The 21,711-nt window shown below is 44.1% G+C and overlaps 1 protein-coding gene across 2 annotated transcripts in view; it reads right to left on the bottom strand.

Annotated features, from left to right (window-relative positions):
* The window catches only part of DUSP22 (dual specificity phosphatase 22), a 43,578-nt gene extending 34,807 nt beyond the window's left edge, over positions 1-8,771 (bottom strand). Inside the window, exons 1-2 of one of the 2 annotated variants that reach the window (XM_085052016.1) lie at positions 8,438-8,770; positions 2,477-2,510 (exon numbers count right to left, since the gene is read on the bottom strand). In XM_085052016.1, coding sequence (XP_084908142.1) covers positions 2,477-2,510; positions 8,438-8,458 — 55 coding nt within the window. In that variant the 5' untranslated portion in view covers positions 8,459-8,770. Of the gene's footprint in view, positions 1-2,476; positions 2,511-8,437 lie in introns of both variants that reach the window. The other variant, XM_085052015.1, reaches the window with a different exon arrangement.
* Positions 8,772-21,711: the final 12,940 nt, after the last annotated feature.

Genomic DNA, 21,711 nt, shown 5'->3' with positions numbered 1-21,711 from the left:
CAAGACACACAACAGCAGGGATTCAGTGCTTTCTCCTCTTACTGACAAGATGCAACGTTATTCAATTCAAGCTATCAGTCTTAAACTGAAGAATGGGAGACAGCTCAAAAATGTGTTACAGGAAATAATTCTGTAAACCCCTGTGTTTACAAGTAGCTAATCATTTCAGCTGCCCAAATTAGGATACCCTGACCAATCCCAATGGCACATGCTGCTGAGTATTTCTCAGTCGATGATCCCCTTCATGGCAGTCTCAACATTCATTAGTAATTTTTTTTAAAAGTGCCACAAATCAGAACACGCCCCAGGAACACAGTGATCAAACTCCTCCAGAAAAATACACTGGTAATTATCCAACAACCTGTTCCTAAATGGGATGATTTCACTGCACAGGGACCGTGTTGCAACTGCTCCTAAGCAGTGAGGCAACAGGGTGTTGAGGGGCAAGAGATGCAGGAAAGGGCAAGAATTGTAAAAGTATGCTTTTGTATTAGTGAAGTACTGCAACACTTATCATTTCCTCGCCAGGTATGGTACCTTATCTGAGGTTGTAACAGGTACTTGTGATGGTAGAATGTAATGATTAAATGCAATATGAACAAAGGTCATGGCAGTAAATAAACTGACATTTTGTGTTTTTAACTCCTTTAAAAAACAGACTCCACAACACAAACGCGGGGGTTAAAGTCAACTCGTCTTTACTCTCTTTTATGGAGGCAAGCAGAAGCATTACACCCTCTGCTTTTTTTTCAGCAAGGCTGCCAGAAACACTGCCCACACACAGCACCTCCACACCTCTGCTCTCTGCACAGGTGGGACCTGCCATGCCATGCCAGGGGCTGTTCCCAAGGTGGGCAGAATGTGGCCAGGGCAGCACAAGCAAGAGGGCTGCGGGCCTGGCATGGGCAGAGATGCTGACTCACTCCACAACCTTGGCCAACTCCCCTCCACTGAAAACAGAACTGCACCAGCAAACAGATGCTCTGGCTGAGTTTCGCTCCCCTGGGCAAACTGGCAAGGGCTTACCAGAGGGATGGCCATGGTGAGAGGGACAGACTGGGAGCCATGTTACCAGGACCCATCCTGCCCACCTTGCCAGACAACCTGAAACCTAAAGGATTCCACTACCCAACATCCTTCCAATGCCACCCTTCACCTAAACTACTTTAGGAACAGAAAAGAAAACAAAAAGAGGAAGCAACATGGCTGTGACCAGTTTTGTTAATTTTAGTTAATTTTGTCATCAGCCCATGCAGTGGTCCATCTGAAGTGCCTGCAAAACTACCCTCTTGGCCTTATTTTCCTTTTTTACCTATTTTTTGCTCGTTTTATTATCTGCTTGAAATCACCTCCATCCTCTCATTTTCCTTACCATGGCATGATTAACTCCCTCACACAGTAGCCATTGTACTTGTGTTTGTGGTGTGGCAAAAGGCAGCTTGTAACTTCACATGTACCTCCAGACTGCCTTCCAAAGCAATCAGCTCCACATCCCAAGGGGCTGCAAGCACTGGATCTGCGGTATGGGTCAGCAGATCCAGAGACAGGTAAATCAGGCAAAAACCACTGGACTCATGGGTTTTGGGATGGGGAGGCAAGGAAGGAAGGGTGGGCACGAGGCAGAGAGCAGCTGCAGCACCATCTAAATCCAATGAAGACGTTGCCAGTTTTAGGAGACTGAGTGTGGTATCAAACAGCCCAGAAAGGACAGGATATTGCAGGAGCCCCTGTGAGCCCTGCTTTTCTGTTCTACCCAAGCATAGGAAATATGGGGTCTACATCTATCAAAACAACTGTACATGCACAACTGGTCTACTTCTGAGTAAGGAGACTCAGCTGGAACTGCAGCTAACAGAGTATTTTGAGAACAGGCCATTTATTTGGATGTCTATATAAAGTTTCCTGTGTTTTCTAAATATGTCTGTTTTTCTGTACATGAAAAATAAACATCATGCATAAAGGAAAAAATCCATAGAAACTTACATCTGCAACAGAGACAGTGTGAGTATCAGTGGTCAGGCTGCAACCAGCAGACCTATCAGTCTCACAAGCGGTGATAACAGAACTCTTTAGCAGTTGTTATAAATAACCAAAATAATGAAAGCAATGAGCGGGAGGCATAGTAAGCCTTTACTTATAAGGAGGGCTTGAAATAAGCCTTACAAAGAATCTGCCGGGCTCACAGGCTTGCCTGCCAAGCATAGGAATTGTTTAAGACAGGCCAATGCTGAGGAATTCCAGCTGAAGCATGCTTCGAGGAGATGGTATTCATTTTACTTTTCTCAAAGTACTTGCAGCACAGCACACGGATGAGAAAAGCAAACGAGCTTCTTTAAGAGCTACCAGATGAATCCAGAAATGAAGCAAGATGGGGTTAAAAAGCTACAGAGATGCCAGAGAATTCTGAGTGCCTGCAAAACAACACCTTAAGATCCCTGCTAAGTAATCCTAGAGATAAGGATAAAATTAATCTTACCTTTAAAGTTGCCAATGAACAAGCCAGGCAGAATCTGTGAGAAAGAAATATAGTATCAAATATAGATATCTTGTGGTAAGACAATTTGACAAAGTTCAATTTGCATACAGGATGGAACATACTACTTTAGCAGACTATTGTCAAATGCAATCTAAAATATGCTGACAGCATTTCATGCCTCTTTGCAACCTTCTCAAACCAGAAAGCTCTAGGCACACTGAGCTTTGACAGCATTCCTTGGCAGACTGGGCTGTTAATCGGGGGGACTCTCACTTAATGGAGGCTCTCCAAGGACAGCAAATGTGGTTTACAAATACAAAGTGGGCCTCGCAGCAGGGTAAGAGTTACCCTCGTGGAACTAATGATGAAACTTCACACAGCAAAGGTGATTTGCCTAAAGTTGCTAAGGAAGCTGGACAAAGCCCTGCAAAATGACATCCTTCGCGGCTTTTGAAGTGCAAAGCTGTGCAAGTCAGGGCTGCAGCACTGTGGGGCTCTTGGAGGAAATCACTGCAAACAGCGATTTGTGTGTTCACATAGAAAGGGAACTGCTGAAAGTCCGTGAATTGCATGTTTCTCTCCCAGATCTACCCACTCACCCCCCACTGCCAGATGCCTGCACAGGTCTCAGTTACAGGACATTCTTTAACTGGGGAGTTTCAAGGTCTGCCCAAGGACCAGCATGTGCAGTCTGTGGGCACGTGCAGGCACAGACATAGAGGCAGGTGACACCATAGTGCTACCCCTCCCACCCTCTCATAACCCTCCCAAATTGGGAACAGCAGTAAGGACACACAAAAAAAAAAAAAAAAAGCAAAAAAACAGGCACACTGAACACACATTTTCTGGTCAAGATTTCTGTTCTCTGCCACCTGAAGTCTCTGTCCCACATACACATCCTTTCAAGAGACCAGAACTGTGGTGGTGAAGCCAAGATCAATTTTTCTTCAGTGCATGCTGAGCATATCACCAGTACAGATATGTCAGCGCTGACTTTCTATAGCCTTAGCAACACCCCAGTGTCCCCACAACAGCAGCAACAGTCTCTCAAGCACAGCTATTTAAAGGGAAAACTCCACCCATTTTGTTCGATCGGCAGCTGCGAAGTTCCAAAAGTCATGAAGGACTTTTCATCAGGGATTATTGCCACAGCCTCCGTTTCACTGCAGCCTTCCTGCTGAAAGGTGACCCAGCTCACCATGCACAGGTTAGCAGGCCAGCAGAAGAGCCTATAAAATACCTTCTGATCTGCCTTAATTCCAGGGCTTTCCTCCAATAAAAGTGTCATGTTCACAGTTATTTATCAAGCCTTGCAGGAAACAGAAAGGCTGTGGCACCTCTTGCACTCCCTGCAGCTTTGGTTTGTGCAAACATTCCTCCCTCTAGGCTTTGCTGGGTAATCACTCTGTGCCTGTTGTGTCACACCAGCTCTAAACACAGGGCTCAATTCTCCCTGCAATGCTGAAAGGTGGCTTCTCCAGGACCCTTGCTGTACCTTGTTGCTTGCAGACCCTCGCTTGCAAATCAAGCGCTGACTGACAGCACTGGCAGGTCAGGAAAACAGTTCTTTAGTCTTGTACAAAAAGGCACCTGTACATTTTGCAAAGATAAGCTCAGACAGCTTTATCCTTTTTCCTTCCATTTTTATCTGTACAAATTCAAGATTCTTAAAAAGACAGCAAAAATCCCCAGGGCAGTTTCCAGCGCCAGGGTATCTATCATGTAAAGAACCTTTACAACATCCTGCTGTTCCTTTCCACATGCACAAGACTCATAGTTTCCAGAGACAATCCAGTATTTCAAGCACACTTGATGATACTGCTAGAAGTGCAGCTCTAAGGCTACAACCCAGGCTAGGAAAAAAAAAGCCTGTAGCTGTTCCAGAGAGGACAGTATTCAAGAGTCATTGCTAAAGAGGCCAAATTCTGCAAATAAAACCATGTTCTAAAGCAAAAGGGACTCAAGTTACAAATGAATTTCACCAACCAGATCACCCCAGTGAGCTCCTTCATCTTAAGAGTAAAAAATGAAAAAAATGAAAAAAGCCTTTCTGATATTTTTAAATAGCCTATCTGCAGCACAAATCTCCAATCACACTGCCACTGCTGTAGACTGTAGCATTTTAGACTCCAGGCCATTATTTCTGCATCAAATGTGCATTCTCAAGAGAGAATAAAAGCTTAATTTCCAGTCACAGTCATTAAGCTTTGACATTAGAAATTAAAGATACTGAGAAACACAGGGGGGTTGCAGAAATGAGGTTTCCAGTTGGCAAAGGAGGAAAAATCCAAAAGCCTGCATTTGTGCACCAAGAAGCAAGGCTATATGCTAGATGGTAATTAGGACACCGTGCAGCCAAGGACAGATGTTACCCCTGTTGTACTAGTCATTCTAGAAGCAAGAAACATTACTATGGGTGAAAGCTACCTGGAAAGAAGTGAATCTTCATGTCATGCTGACTAATACTTCAGCACTCGACTATGGCTGGGAACTTTCAGCTGTGTCATCTCACACTGCCTTCAGTAACTGCAACTCCAGGACGTGCAAAATGAAGGCTGATGGCTGTGAGGGGTGTGTGAAAGAGAAGGGGTGGGAGTCAGAAGAGTAGAAAAATAAGGTGGTTGTTTTTGTGAACTTCTCAACCACTGCTTTATGAATAAAAACAGTAGCCACTTTACATGATCCGAAACATTGAGAAAATGACCGCAGACTAAGTAACCGATGTAGAAGAATGCACGTCCGAGGGACAAGGATTCCAATGCTTGTCTTCGCTTGTACCTCACACAAGAGCAGCTCCTACTCTCCACCTTGCACAAAGACAGAGCCCTGGAATAGACAAGAGTTGCTAATGCTTCTGTCAGTCCTCTCTGACAAGACACCTCTCTGGAAAAGGGCTTAAAGGGCTACTTTGCTGCTCTTTCCTATATAGGCAAATGCTTATAATAAAGCATCCAACTCCTTGCCCAACACTGCTTCTAGAGGTGTTAGTACTGATGGGCACTCCAGAGAAGTTCATGGGGCTTTCTCAGAGATGGCCAGGCACTGTAAAAGAAGACAAGACTATGTTTGTCTACTAGTACAGAAGAGTGGCACACATCAGGGAGGGGGATTTGCTGCTGACGTGAACTGGCACAGCTTCTCTGACTTCCATAAAATTGGCTACATCAGCTGTAACTAGCCACACTGGTTTAAATTTCTTGTGAATCCACTCCTACAACAAACAGGGCTTATCTGCCCTTTTTGTAGAGATAACACTTGAACCTTCTGAAGAGTTTACATGAATAACCGTTGGTTAACTGTAACAGCACTGAACAACAACTAAACCCCAGGAAAAACTCTTCACCGAGCATATCCTGTTCACAGATAATCAAATCTCGTCGCCATCTCAGCTGCTAGACTTCAGCTCCTGGAAAACATCTTTGTAAATTTCAACCACAGACTTCAACTTGAACTTTGAATACAAGTCAAAGTAGGACATTAAGCATGAAGACATTAAGCAAAAGACAAATTGTCTGAAAACCCAGACAATTTCCTAAACCAGACGCCATTACTCACTCTGTATTTTAAAAATTTAAGAAACAAAGGTGAAACACTGAAAATTAATAGCCAACGTGGTCAATGCACATTCACTAGCCAATACTAGGTCAATGCACATTCACTAGCCAATTCTCCTTCTCTGAACAGAGTAACGAGGGTATGCATGAACAAATGCTTTCAGTTTAATTTGGGAAATGTCAGAAAGCTTGGATGGGCTTCAGGAAAAAAATTAGGCCAGGCTAATATTACAGAGAAAATTAGCAACAAAAGACAAACCCCACCTAAAAAGAATGCCAGGCCTCCAGCCCTTATCTATCTAATAGCCACCTAAAGTCAGGTACAATTGCTATTTGCTATGAAATACATCAATATCATGGGATAGAAAATAAGGAGGGGACCATGCCACTGAGAAAGGCTCAGCATCCAGAGGCTGTAGCAGCCCCTGGAGCTCTTCCGCACCACACCCATTACAGGTCAGCATTAATCCTCTTCCCTTGGCAGCAGTACAAAGGGATTCCTTAAACGAAATAATCCATCCTCAAATAAGCTGATTATTTTCTCCTACTATCCGTCTACAAAAAACACACTTCAGCTGGAGACTAAGGCAATTTATATTGATTTACTACATTGAGTCAAGCAAATACACCCCAACATCTGCACTGATGGCTCCATGCTTCCCCTTGCCCCTCCAGCTTTGCCGACTCTCCAGATCAAAAGGAAGAGATGATTCAGGGGCACATTCTGAAGGTAGCAAATACCAGACCTATATGTTGGACCCCTGCAAAAATCAACCCTGATGGCCAGTACCCCCATAAAGTAGCCAGCCTTTCCCTAACTGCAGAATATCTCAACATCTTGAATACAGCCATAAGAGAGGGGAGAAAAATCCAAGTAGTGTTATGCTTATCCTGAAAGCTCCAGTTGGTACACACCAGGGCAACATGCAACAGAATTAAAATGACCACATTGGCCAGGCACATATTGCCTATTCCTACCCACATAGTACCACAGTAAAATGTAATCCAACTTCAAAGGGCTCAGAATTGTCCTTTTGATTTTTTTCTCCCCCGATTGCAATTTAACCATCCCATATTGTGTCCCTCTAAATGTTGTGATAATTTCAAACATTCCAAGAAAAATACTACAAACATACCAGAAGCCTAAAAGAAGTCTCTCTAGCTGTATTTCTTCCTAACTGGCCACTTCTAGAAGTATCAATTAGTGGCTAATATCACAGCATTATGCCCAGCCTTTGAAAGCAAAAACTGAGAAAAGTACCAAGGGAGGTCCTACCTCCTACACACTAACTCAGTGCCTCACCAGCCAGATCTTTTCCCTGCCTAAGGTTTCTATTTCAATATCTCTACCCATAGGACAAAAAGGCTTCACCTTCCAGGTAGCACACTAAGCATTCTGGATGTTCATCAATCTGACTTCCAGGGACAAAGATGTCAGACTGGGACAACATGTGAGCAGCTATTTCTAGCTCTTCTCCTCCGCTTTGTCAGAGGCCACGCACCCAGCAAAGCTACTCCCGAAGCACTCAAAGCAGGATGTAAGACAGAGGAGATGACTCAACTTCTGTTCCTCATAGTAAGCTATATATAAAAGGCTAGTTACCATCACACTTTCAAACCTGGGTTTTAAACAGAGGTGGAGATACTGAGAAAAATCACAGTGGTCCCTTGATAACCACGACATGCCAGGGGAACCGGTGCGTACAATAAGCCCCCTACTGCCAAAAGGCCAACACCCTTTGCAAAACAGATCCATCTTCCTTCCTCACTGCTATCTCCACTGGGGCCGAGCGCTTTCCTGTCCCACCGGCACCGGCCCAGCCCTCCAGCGACAGCCCGTGTTCAGCGGCTGCTGCGCGCCCCGGGAGCGGGGCGTGCGATGGCCAAGGGATACGACTGAGTGCCACGCTCGCTGACAGCCCCAAGCCCCGGGTCCTACCGCACGTCAGGGGGTGCCGGCCCTGCCCCGCGGCACCCCCAGGGCTGGGTGACACAGGGCGGGCACTGAAGCCCGGCGCCGGGGCCACGGCTGCCCTCGCCGGCCGCCGGGAACTCGCTTCGCCCGCCGGGGGGAAGCCCGGGCGGGCATCACCGAAACCAGGGCCCCCTCTCGCCCGCGCTGCGGCTGGGGAGGAAGAAGCGGCGCGCCCCGAGGGAGCGGCGCGGCCGCGCTCTCCGTCCCTCCGCCCCCGCCCCGAGGCGGGGGACCCCCAAAACCGAAGGGAAAAGCCCTCTTGCCCTGGCCTTTGTTCCTGGAGCGGGTGGCCGCGGCGCAGGGGCGAGACAAAGGCGGGGGCGCCGCGGCATCCCGCCCGCCCCGAGGCGGGGAGGGACCGCCACCCCCGGCTCCGCTGCGCTGGCCCGCGCACATGCACTCGCGCACGGCGACAACGACGAGCGGCGTTACCTTGTTCATCCCATTCCCCATGGCTTAAGCGACCCGCACCGCGGGAGAAGCCGTCGGCCGCTGCTGCCGGCGGCGGGTCGGCGTGCATGGGACAGTGCTTGCCGACGGGGGACTGGGGACGGGCTAATTGCTAATTAAGGGCGGCCGCTGCTCGCCGCTGTCGGACAGGGCGAGGCGCATCCCTCCCGCCCTGGCCGGGGCCGTCTCCCTCCTGGATGCCGGGCGGCTGGGGGCGGGTTTCCGCTCGGCCGCCCCCGGGAGCGGCGAGAGCCGCGGGGCCGCGCTGCCAGGATCCACCTCCCGCCGCCGCCGCCGCCGCCCCACGCGCGGTACGGGCCCGCGGGCCGCCCTGGGGCTTGTAGTCCGCTCCGCCGCGCCGCGCCGCCGCCGCCCGCCCCAAGGAACTACGCGTCCCAGCGACCCCCGCGCCGCAGCCCTGCCCTCCCTGGGCGCACCGGCGGCGGCCGGCGGGCGTTCCGGGGAGGATGAATAAGCGGCGGCGGAGGAGCGGCAGCGGCGGCCTTGGCTCCTGTGGGTTGCTCCCCGGCACGGGCCGTCCGCTGCCGGTGCGCTCAGGGAGGGCAGGGCTGCGGCGTGCGGTGCGGGAGCGGGCAGGTGATGCCCGCCCGCCTCTGCCATCCCGAAACCCGTTTGGTTTCGGCCTCGACAGGACTCTGGCATGAGGCACCGGGCCTTGGGTTGCGGGGCTGCTGCCACAGCCTCCCGCTCTCAGCCCGTGCCGCTCCGGCGTGCCGGTGCCCACGCGTGAGCACAGCCTCGGCCAGCCCCTGTGCCTTGTCTCGGCACCTGCAGCGCCTCCTGCTCTGTCGTCCCAATCGCGCTGCGGTCGGGCTGGGTTGGCACATAGACAAAGGACATTCCTGTCCTTAACTCAAACAGACACATAGGAGAGAGCAAATAGTTTGAAGCAAACATCACAAAATCATAGTGGCTGAGATGGGAATACCCCTCTGGACGCTGCCTGGTCCAGCCGTCTTCCTCAAGCTGGGAAAGGAGCCTTGGCAGGCGAGGCATCAAAGTCATGCTCAGTACTTTTACCCCCATGCTTTGCCCCCTAATGCACAGTTAAGCATGACATTATGGAGCTATATCTCTCTAGCCATGGGGATGTGTTTTTTGGTGGTGTGGTGGTAGGGATCTGGTACCTAGTGAGGGAAGTTTTCTCACAAGATAATTTGATAGGGGATACAGACAGTTCAAATATGCAGGAACAGGATACTACTATATAAGCTCCCTCCCATTACCCAGCGCAGTAACACTGCCCAAAAAACCTGAAATCTTTAGTGGCTCAAATACAAAACAAAGAAAGATGCTGCTGTGTGGCCACCATCAGATTCCCTGTGCATTTACACATGCATTAGTGTAAGATGTGTATAAAAAGTGAAGATGTCATTGTTAGGGCTCAACTTGGTAGGACTAGGAAGTCAGGAGCATCTGCAGTCCAAGGTAGGCAGTGAAAGGGTGAAAGATGAAGAACATGGTAAAGCCAACAGGTCGCAAGGCCAGGTATGAAATGGTGGATGTATGGGCTCTGGGAAGGATAGATTAGTGATGGGGGACTCTTGCACAGTGGCAGTGGTTGCCAGTTAACAAGCAAACTCCAAGGGAACAGTTTCACAATTTCCAGTTGCAATCAAACGCTGGCTGGTGCCAAAGAGGTGGTCACACATCCTCACACTACCCTTGAGAACACCTCTGTTCCCCTTTTCTTAGGCAACCCTCAACACCTGTCTGACCCAAGTCCAAATTCATTCACAGAATAAACCCTGTAGAAAGGAGTCACAAACCCACTCCCCGTAGGGTCAGTCCAGTGCACAAAGAGATAGGGATCAGGACCAGCCTGATCAAGAACTGGTGCTGTTCCCACAGAAGCCAATGACATGCTTGAAAACCAACAAGAGTTAAGCCATCAGTTTGGCTATGTAGAAAGATGGAAAACCATTCCTGAACCTCTCCCTCCCTGAGGCTCAACAGAGTTTGGGGGCTGTATCATGTCATCATCAGCCTCAAAAACATCGGAGCAATCTCTCTGTAAGGCCAGGAAGAATAGCCACCACATTTAATGTACTGCCCTTCTCCCTTCTCCCTGCTTACTGCTGAAAAGCACAGCAGTGAGCTTTATCTTAGATACTGGATTTAATATTTCATTAACAAAGCTTTCCAGAATGTAATTTACTTTATTCTTATGACATGCAAAATATGAATGAGGTTGAGAATGAACAGTATGAATCACAGCTTGCTGTAATAACTACTAAACACATTGTATCTCTGAAGTGAAAGTTGTCAGAAACTCTGGCAAGAAGGATAAAAAGTAAATAATATCCATAGTAACTGCAGGGATCTGTGTTGTGCTAAGAGGTCCAGGATAACTGGAAGACCTTGTGGTCAATATTCGGGAAGCATGGGCTCATGGATTTACTTTCCCACAACTCAGTTTCTCTACCTGGAAGACATAAATAACAACATTTCTGACTTTTTTTCAGAGAGCCCTGGAAAAGTGCTGTGCATGGACAGTTCATGTGAAATCATTATATTAGGCAATACAGATGGAATACAAGTGTATCTACGTTAGTATCTGACATTTTTCTGAATAGGAAGTGTTAAACATCCTCATTCTTCTGAATGAGAAGTGTGATCCTCTGTTTTAATTTCAGGTTTTGTGCCTCTCTTCAGGATGCCTACAGCCTGTGGTGTTTTCCCATACTAAATTTTTATTGCATGCATGCAACATTTTACAGTGAAAGAGCAAAAACTACAGTGGAAGAATGTAACACACCAAGATTAAAAAGCAGTGAGAGGAAATCCACTTCTCTCTTAAACATTTACCATTGTGTAAAGTATATCCTTTCCCTCTCCACAGATCTACAGGGAGAATCCTGATTTTGTTGCCAGACCTCTCTTACCCAGTTATTCCAAAATGTGATTGTTTTCATTCTTCAGCCAATTGTTTAATAAAATACCATATAATGCATTTATGGGGGCAGGTCTTCAGTAAGCCTAAATCCTCATAAAGCATTTATTCATTGTCACTTCTCAAGATCTTATTCCTTGTGCTTAGTATCTGCACTGTTTTTAATACTTTGAAAGTTCATTATAAAAAGCAAGCTATCCTGAGATGACTAGACTGAATAAATGAGCTCAGAAAAAAGCAAAAAGCTCTTGCAGAATCTCATAGTCTTCAATCAGTATTCCTGAAAAGAGATCACTTTAGCATTGCCTGTAATCCCACAAATCCAGGGATTTTCCTACTTCTTTGTGATATGAGGATCATAAATTGAGTAATCCCCACTTCTTGACTTCACACACAAATGTATCTGGCAATGTCAAGCCTTCGGCAGCAGTGACCATCTTCTAGGCAATTGCCTGAAAACTAACAACCAAACAAACTGATAACGAAACTGGACCTTCTTAAAAATTCAACAAAACTAATGCTTTGACCTTACTATGTTAATAATATGTAAGTAAGTACTCTCTACTTCTTATCTTCTGATCTCACATTCTCTAAACTCTGAGCTCACATGCAGCCATAGGCAGATGGCATGTCAGCTATCCATGATCTGTCAGGAACTGATAAGACCTGGGCTGGGTTCCTGGGAAGCAGCGTCACAACTTAATTCTCAGAGGTGTCGAGAAGGGAGATAAAAAGGATGGTTGGTCAGAAATAGCCAGTGGGATGGTTTTCCTCTGAAACAGAGCAATTTGACAGAAGAGAACTGTTTCACCAGAAATAAATAACAAAACCTTAACATTCATAAATAGCAGTGGGCTTGTTTTCTAACTGTGCTGAGAGGGAGACCAATGATAGGAAAAGAGCTTGGAGGACTCACTGATCCTTCTTTTAATATTTCTACTTGGTAATAAACATTGCCAAAGCATTTTTCTCTGGATAGAGGAGATAACACCTTGATTTACTGTCATGTAGCCTCAGACCAGAGTTCATTAATGATTTGATAAATTCACTGTCTTAAGGCCAAATTTGGCTCTTACTATGTCTCTGTGAATCTGCAGTACCTTTATCAAAATCAATGATATTGCAGCAAGCTTTAAGTCCAGGAAAAGAAGGGAATTACCACTGTGGTTTACTTCAGCAAAAATCAGCTTTCAGGAAGCTGCTGTCAACAGGCAGAGGAGCTGGAAGGCCCTAACCCTGGCTTATACTCCTTTTACTTCCCCTTTCCATTAATGCATAATCGCAGCAGCTTATAGAGTATGCCAGGATGTGAGGGCTGAACCAGCAGATGAGACCAAAGTGGCACAAAGAACAGCTTTGCAGAAGGCAGGGCTGGGGAAAAAAAAAATTTTAAAAAAATCAACAATTCATACAGGAGGAACAGCACCAGAGGATGGCTGAGAAAAGCATGAAGGATAATTTAGATGTAGGTTAGCTGCCATGGCAACCATGTACCAAATTACTGCACTTCTGTGTCTCTAAACCTGCCAGTAGCTAATTTTGTTTGTATGTACTTCAGGCTTTAAAACAAATTAATCCACCTTAAAACTCATGAGGATTGTAAATGAAGTGCAGATATCGGGACTGCTGTGGGGTGCTTGGTTTAAACATTTAGAAAGTTGAGATAGCCCTTGAAAATTGTGATTTCAATAAATGGTTAAAAATACATAATTTCCTAATATTCATAGCAGGCAGTTTTAACCCTGCATTTGCACTGCTTTGCCTTGCCCATGTTTATGAGGTCAACCTGACACCTTTATCTTGAATGTGTTTATAAGAAAGAAATTTTTCTTAGAAGCATCTCTATTTATTTTTCACTGCAGGAAACTGCCATGTTGTAAAAAGAATAAGACATTTTCTTTTACTCCAGGATTCTTTGGAAATATGGTGAAGTATTAGATCCCTAAGGAATAGAAACAAGGCTATCAAAAAGCATGCTGCAAGGCACATGCATATTATTAGCTACTAAGAATAGTGCATTGCTGAGTGTGAGTGAAAATATCCAAATGCATTCCCTTGATAAGTCAAGCATGTATTCCTCTCTCTGGGCACACGTCAAAGTGTCCTCAAATGGAAAAATAATGTTATAATAGCCTAACCAATGCTTCCAGGCCATATACATGTAATCCTAGGGGACCACAACAGAGTCTTCACAACACCTCTATGGAGGAAGCCCACAGACCATTATATCCATTGGACTCCACTTGTAAGGTCCATGAAAACTCTTCAGAGTAGAAAGATGTCAGTATTTGATGTTCCCATTGAAACTTGGTGAACATCATTGAGATGTTCAGCCATTAGTTGAGAGCTATTAGGGCTTGACCCCCCACAAAATCAGTAGGAATCTTTGAATCAACTGCACAAAATGCTGTGGTCAGTGCCAGCAGATAGTTGCCCATCCCTCCATCATCACATGATATTCACTGTAGAATGCGGTATTCAGTAATCACAGCTTACCTCCAGGCAAAATGCTGGGCAGAGATCTTTATTTTGATGGCATTTTCCCAATAGCTTCTCTGTAATGGGATTTGTCTTAAGATCTCCTGTGTCTGAAAAATTGGAAACAGATCTCAATTCCATATTATATTTTCCAGGCGAAAATTTAAGATAATAGCCCTTAAATATCACATATGAAAAACTAATCCAAATACTTATGTGACCACATTCTCCAAGAACATTCAGTTACTCTGTGAGGCCCTTGCACTGTTGCTTTTACTCTTGATACAAGAGTGTTATCATCCTGCATTATTTATTGGATTTTTCTTGCAGAGTTTTCACTTGGTTTCATTATTGTAGCCTGTTGCATTTATCTGACTGTGGAAGCAGAGTTGCTCCAAAGTTGCTTCCAATTTACGTGGTTACCTAGAAATTCTGGCTCTGATGCATCTGGGCTTCAGCATGTCCAGGACACTTCATTGTGCTGTCTGGGAGTGGCCTGTAGCACAGCTGGGAGCAGGAGATGAGTGGGAAGCAGATCACAGAGCGTGCTAAGAGACAAGAAACCTGCCTCTTGGAGTGTGTAGGTATAAACCCTTAAGATGTTCTCAGGTTAAGCAGCAAACTCAGTGCCCCTTGCCTGCCTGCCTTCTTCAAGTTATAGTAAAAAATGTGTTTTCTCTCTAGGTATATGGCCACCTGAGACACCCTGGATCAGTATGATTACAAGTACTCTCAGCAATGGTTAAGTATCTTTGAGGATGTGAATCACATCAAGCTCAGGAAGCAGTAACAGTGCCAGGAGTTCAAATTTTGCTGTTTGAAAATCCCTGTTCTAACATCATCTGAAGCACTGTGTCTCCTAAAGGAAAATATCCACTGCTGACAAACTATCCCATTGATGTGACCCAGTTAAGTACAGATTGACACCTGATGTTGCTATGTAAACCTGTGCTCTACTGCACATGATGTAAATTCAGTCATTAAACTAAAGATATTTTCAGACATAGTAATATCCAATATGCCTTGTCTGGCACTACAGGCACAGTCATCAGTAAAGTTGTGTCACAGAAGAATCAGTGCTCTGGGGTGAGTACTGTTTGCTTTCAGGTTGGCAGTTCATTGGTCTTCTTTTCAACCAATGCCTCTTTCTAAGGGAAGAACTACTGGAACTGCTGATACTGTCTTCTCTGCTTACACTCTTCTCTCTAAGCTGATATCTGTGTGGTTTTGCATCTACTGGACACTTTGCAGTTGCAGGAGATATTGCTACATCTGTCTCTGAATTCTGCAGGTGTTTCTGTGCTGTTTTATTGTGGTATTTTGGACTTTCAGTCACCCCCTGTGCTAAAGCACCAGAAGACCCAGTAAGCTGCTAAGCTGTCAAGGGTTAATCCAGGGTCTCCTTTCTGGTCTCTTCTGAGGCTTTTTTGTTTGTTCTGATCTTTTGGTCCTTTGTCTGGGACTTGAGACATTGGTTCTCAGGTTCTATACCTCTATGGTTTCACTTTCCTTTGTGACTCCAGATTAGATCTACTCTCTCAAACTGTTCATTTTACCCAAGGATATAAGAGCAGCTTCTCTAGGTTGTAGCAAAGATCCATAAGCTCCACATCTTCTCTCAACAGTGGCAGGTAGTGGATACCTATGAGAAACATGGTGAGTACAGAAGGTTCCTTCCTCTTTTATATCTTCCAGTTTCTGGCAAGCAGCAGGTCAAGTTTGTGAGCCAAGGGCACACCCAGTCCCTGGACTGAATGTTAAGCTGGTGTTTTTGTGGTAACATTTACAGTGACTCCAAGACCTCCTTCTTCAGTGACAACTGCTCATTCTGAACTGTTTCCATTTAATACAGCTGTATTTTTCACAAATGCACTCTTTTGTATTTATCAGCCTTGTATTTTTCTGTCATTTTACAACCCAGTCAGTTGACAATGTGAGATCCCCGTGCTACTTTCTTAGGCGGATTTTGGGCTTGACTGTTGGAAACAACTTTGTATCATCAGCCACTTTGGCTATCCACCTTCTTTTCCAGCCCATTTGTGCATGTGTTGGACAATGCAAAACCTGGCATGGTCTCCTGTGCTTGCCTTCTTCTTGCAAATTCCTTTAATTGTGCAAAATTATCAGTAGCTCCCACGTTTGTTTTTCATCCTCTAACCTATTACTAATTCACAAGAGGACCTTCCTTCAAGCTAAGGCCTTTTAATGAGCCTTTTAAGTTTTGGGGAATCATATGAAAAGGTTTCTGAGAAATGCCATTAGACAAATGCTGGGGGAAATTAGAATGGGGAGAATGGTGGAGAGCAAGGAGATGTATTTGTCTCTGAGACCAGAAAATTTTTAGTCTTCCCTATGTTTAAAATTCCCCTTAACCTGAGAAGATGGTGTCATCTTCCAGAGCACTACTTGTGAAAAGGCAGCATATTTCCAGTGAAATCCATCTGGCAGTGCTGATAACACAGGCTGAATGTTCCGCTTATTTGTAGAATTACTAAGTTTATTTTCATTTAGTAATATCTTTGAACCTGGTTCTGTAAGCAAGAATACTTTTGTCTCTTCATAGTGGACAATTGTACTTTGTTCAGAAAGAGTTAAATCCACTGGGAGGGAATGCAATAGTCAAACTCCAGTTAGACTTGAGTAGTGTTAATGTGAGTTTACACTGAAGTCCATGAAGGCACAGTCAGGGTTTGCATTTTTTCTTCCTAACAGGAACAGCTTATGCTGCCAGTGAAGTCAGAGTAGCTTAGTCACTGATTTCAGTAGGAAAAGGAACACCATTTGTCATACAAGATTCACTTGACCTATCTTTTTGTAAATAATGAAAGAAGGTATTTCAGGAAATTTCACAGTATCTTTTTTCATTTGATAATTATTCCCCCTGCTTTGATGGTTACTTTATTTGTCATCGGTCAGAAAATGAAACTCATTTTATACTCTTAATATCAGACTTGAGCTATAATGCATGTACATGGGCTTGACTTTAGGAGAGGTGCCAACACTGAGTAATTTTAATATAGTATATAGTTGATAATATCTGAACAAATATTATACAATAAGTCACTATAGAAATTAAGGTAGGTTTCCTGTGTGGCTTACAATATTATATTAACATACAAAAGAAACCTGACTGGGTTTCAGTTATGAAATAATAGATACTGGGCCATTTTCAGGTTTGCTCGATATTGCCAGAGTGTTTAAACAGGTGTGTTTCACAAAGTTTGTGAAACAAAAGCTCACCTCAAAGCAAGTCAACATTAGGAAGCAAAACTAGTGCTGAGTGATAGTGCTTAAAAACTGAGAAACAAGAGTGGTTTTAAACAGCAACTGAAAAGATGCTTTGATGTTTTTTAAAGCACTCCCTTATACTTTGAAAACATGTTAGCGTTTTCTGTGATTAGGTACAAAACACTGCATCTTATACCAGTGGTAGTTCTGTAGTTTGAATTATACCCATCAAATATTAACTTTTTTATTGTAATATGAGCATGTCAGCAGTTTTTGAAGATTAAGAAAACGTGCTTATGAACCTAACTGCTAAAACCCATTATTTTTTATCCAGAGCACTACCTTAGGTGTACAAATGGAGAAAAAGGGCAATAAACCTAAAAGCCTTGGTAACTTCACTTGACCAGCAATTATCTCGTGGTTTGTAGGAACAGGCAAGCCCCTTTGCAGTGAATGCAAGGGTAAGTCAAATATTTTTTGCTGAATTCAAGCGATATCTGTAATCAATATCTTAACTTGATGACGGCAGAGAAAGTACCTTTCCATTACACTGTGAGCTGAGCACCTCCTATTGCTGTGCAGAATGACAGGTGGCCTCCCTTTGAAACACAAGGCTCAGCAGTAGCACACGCAGGAGTATTTGGGTCAAAGACTGCTAGCAGAGGCAGAGGTCGATAACGTGACCTGAGGAGAAATTAAGAAAATCTTAAGAATTCTGCCTGATTTTACGTAAGTCTCTAAAACCTTTAATTCATTTGAATTCTCTGAAGGCAACTCACTTCATGCCTTTAAGTGTACAGAAACCTTGTGACAGCAGGGCTTGCATTGTGTAGCTCTCTGACATGACTTAGGAAGATAAGACATGAACAATGGGGAGTTATTAACATGAATAATTTTCCATGCAAATTGGAAGCACTGCAGAACAATAGGATGGCTCTGGTTTAATGGCATCAGGTTTTTTGCAGAGTTGAGCTTAAAATATCACAGTAGGAAAGAAATAATGGAGTCAAAAGCTGCTAGAACAAAACTGCTTTCAAAAATTAGCTTGGGCAAATGGACCACAAGATCCCTTTTCCTGGAAGTGTTTCCAGAGATTCAGTGCCCAGAAAACATACCTGGAAAGCCAGAGCTAAAGAAAAGCCACAGATTTTCCAAACCTGAAGTTTTCAACACAATGCATTAATCTAAACATCTTCACTAGATTCGCCTTCATTCTACACCCTGGGGTAAGCAGGATAATGACATGCATTCGCATCTATATTAACCAAATAAGTTGTCTCCTTCACTACAGGAAACAGAGAAGCAAGTTAACTTTTCTCCGTGTCTCTTTGTGTGTTGTCTTTTCCAGAAGAAAAGATGTAGGAAGGAGGAGGGCTAGTGGAAGCTGTAGTGGAAGCTAAATGTTCCTTGGGGTAGGCAGTTACTGCTCTGGCCTTCCCAAGACTGTATCTCTCTTACATCGGATACATCTCACAGCTGAGCAGCAGAGCTGGTGCTACTCTGGGTGGCAATAGCTTCTACTGATTGAAGTACCAATCCCTTGAAGCTCAAGGGAAAAGGAGTTCTTACAAAAGACAGCAGCTGTTCCACTCCCTGGCTCTTCTGTCCTCTCCTTGCTGAAGCCTCCTCCACTTACACAGACCTGATCCCCATGGGAGTGATCCTACAGAAAAAAAGTGTTTCCATCTGACATTTTGGTGGGCAGTCTATGGAGCAGCAGGATGCTGTCTGAGATGAGCAGACCTCTTTTGATTTATTCACTTCATCAGTGGGGATAATTTTAGAGCACAAATGACAGGAAACAATTTTTTCTGCAGTTCATCAGGAAACAGAACAGGGCAAAGCACCAGCTCTTGAGGAACAGGAGCTATGACATCCTGTCCATGCTGCACATTCAGTGCCTCTCTGCCTGTAAAAGGAACTCAAAATAGAATGTTCATTAAAAGGATTGATTTTGCTGAGTCAAATCAAACTACTGTATGTCTCTGTGTTCAAAAAACCCCAATATAGTTTATGTTCTACTGGAAACCAAAAGGTGACAGTCAGCCAGTTCCAGTCCATCAAGTGCAACATTGACTGAAATCAGCAGAGCTGAATCACTTGCCCCTAAGTCTGAAAGCTTTCCAACAAATTGCTGACATAGAAGAGGCCACTCAACCATTTCTAGTACTAGGGAAGGATAGAGGAAGAGATGGAAAGGATGATACCCTTAGAACAAGATTGCTGTATGTCTGTGTTTGAGAAGTCTGCTGCTGCCTCTGTGAGCCTTTCTGTGGTTACAGGGAGGATTTCAGTCTCTGTGCACCTTCTGGCACACTTGGTAGTCTGGCACCTTCAATACATACTTGATTTGCTACTGAAAGCATTGATGCTAATTCTTAAAATTAAGAAGATGTTTTCCTCTGCCCATGTGAAATGAGAAAGAAAAAATTTGTTTGCTTGTCAATTTCTGTTGCAGTGATCAATCATTACTCAATACAAGAGCTTTTGTGTTTTGTACACAAGCTTGCTGCCTATGTGCAAGTAAGATTACCCTGTTTTTGGAGTTTGATAGCATAAATTCAGTCAGATCTCTAAAGCTTGTTATGGCTTCTTTCCTTCTTGAAACTTTTCTCCAGAATATCATATTAAGTCCCTTAATATTTTCTGTGCAACCTCACCATTTTCAGAGTGACTGTAATATAATTTGTGGGGGAGAGGAGTGGAGGGACACAAAGGGAGTGCTCCTGTATACATTGAGTCAAGGTGTGAAAGTCCTTGCTGCAAAAGACTGAACTTTTTCATGCAGAACTGAATCAAATATCACCTGCTTTGGTTAGTCACCTAGCTGCACAGAGGTAAAATCAGGGTAAAACCTGTTCTCCAATTCAAGTGATGATGACAGCTGTTCCTACAGAAGGTGGAATTCTTCCATGGTGACTTCAGAACAGTGTCAGGTTTAAATTGGCCTTCGGCTCTTCTTGGCTTTAGACACAGATCTCTTTTTAGTGAGCCTTCAGTGACCCTCTTGTGATGTTACTTTGGTGGCTGACCAGAGAGAAGGTTGCTATTTCAGCAAAAATGCAGGAGAAATGAGACAGTTGCATGGGCAGCAGCAAAGTCAGAAGCACTAAACTTCTTGGAAACAAAAGACAGGCTTTGAAGCTACTTCAAGATTAGAAAACAGAAGAAAACAATGCAGTTCCTGAGACCAAGTACCAGCCTTAGCTGCATCCAAACATCCATTTGTCTGGAGTCTCACCTCAAAACAACTATACTCACTGGCACTTTGGCAGTGAAGCCTAGATGCACAAATTTGTGAGGAACTAATGTACACTCCAGCAGGTAATCTAAATTTAGGCAAGGTGCATGTCTCTCCCTAGGACCTGAAATGCATTACTTATACTATAAATTTTACTTAGCAGTTGAATGAACACCCAGGATGCTGTTTATGTGTAAGCCTGCTGCATGCTTTGCATGCTTGTTGTGTGCCTGTGACATTCAAGCTATTGTTTTATTATTTTGGGACACCCTAAAACACCCTTTGATAATATAGCAGTTTTGCCTTGGCTTGGGCAGGGTGTCACACTGCCTGTGGCATAGAGGTGAGAAAACTAAGTTGATCTGGCACTTACAGAAGTACATGGTATTACTAGTTGTGCAATATAACTCTCAGTCTCAAATATTATTACTTATGCAATTTTCCATCACAGTTAATATTCTGAGTAGTTTCAATTGTCATCTATGGGTAGAATTTTCAAAACCGCAATGTCAGCCTAATTCTGCTTTCACCAAAATTGACAGTATTTTTTCTTGACCTTGAGTTTGGGTGATGATTGTTCACTATAAAGCATTTCATCTTGTATTTTGAAAGCCAAAAAGAACCTCCAAAGACCCATTGCTGAAGGCATTTGGCTAATTAAATCTTTCTTTTTAATACTGTCTCTGATTCCTCTGAATATTTTAAACATTGGGAAAGGTATCTGACAATGAATGTATCAGACAGATGGGGATAAAAACCTGGTTTAGAAATATGGACAGGCTAACCATTGAGAGCGATAATGTCTGCAAAATCACGTAAGAGTTAACTGTCTATCTACCAGTGAAAATGAGTTTTAAGTTCTCTTATTGCTAAAGCTCATAGGAATCTTCTAGAAAAGTCTCAACTCTTTCTGTGCCATATATCAAGGGCTTATACAAAATTGCTTTTGACCTGCCATTTCTGAAACCTCATTCACTGACAACTTCTGGCACTTTATCATAATGCTGCAATCATCCTTTTAAAATTAAATGATTGTACCATTCTCCAACATCCTACACACTCTTCTAGAGTTTCACACCTGGTCATAGGGAGGGTGGTTAAGCACTTGAAAAGGTGCCCCGAGAGACTGTGTGCAACCAGAACCCAACTGAGCAAGGCCTGAGCAACCCGATCTGTCTGTGACATGCTCCCTGTTTGGAGCAGGAGCTTGGACTGTGTGACCTCCAGCTTCAATTAAGTCTTAGATTCAATGATTCTGCTTCTTTTTCTCATGTATCACCTGCCGCTAAGGGAGATCTCACTTAAAAATGCAGTTCTTGTAGCTCTCCCCTGCTAGCCTTGGCCTTTACAATTATTTTTTTCCTGGATCTTCCCTCTGCATTCCTAATAAATACC

This window comes from Lichenostomus cassidix, chromosome 2, assembly GCF_008360975.1.
Source record: "Lichenostomus cassidix isolate B80296 chromosome 2, HeHo_3.0, whole genome shotgun sequence".
Classification (NCBI taxonomy): Eukaryota; Metazoa; Chordata; class Aves; order Passeriformes; family Meliphagidae; genus Lichenostomus; species Lichenostomus cassidix.
Note: the sequence above shows the minus strand (reverse complement) of the source record. Positions and strands in the feature narration are given on the sequence as shown.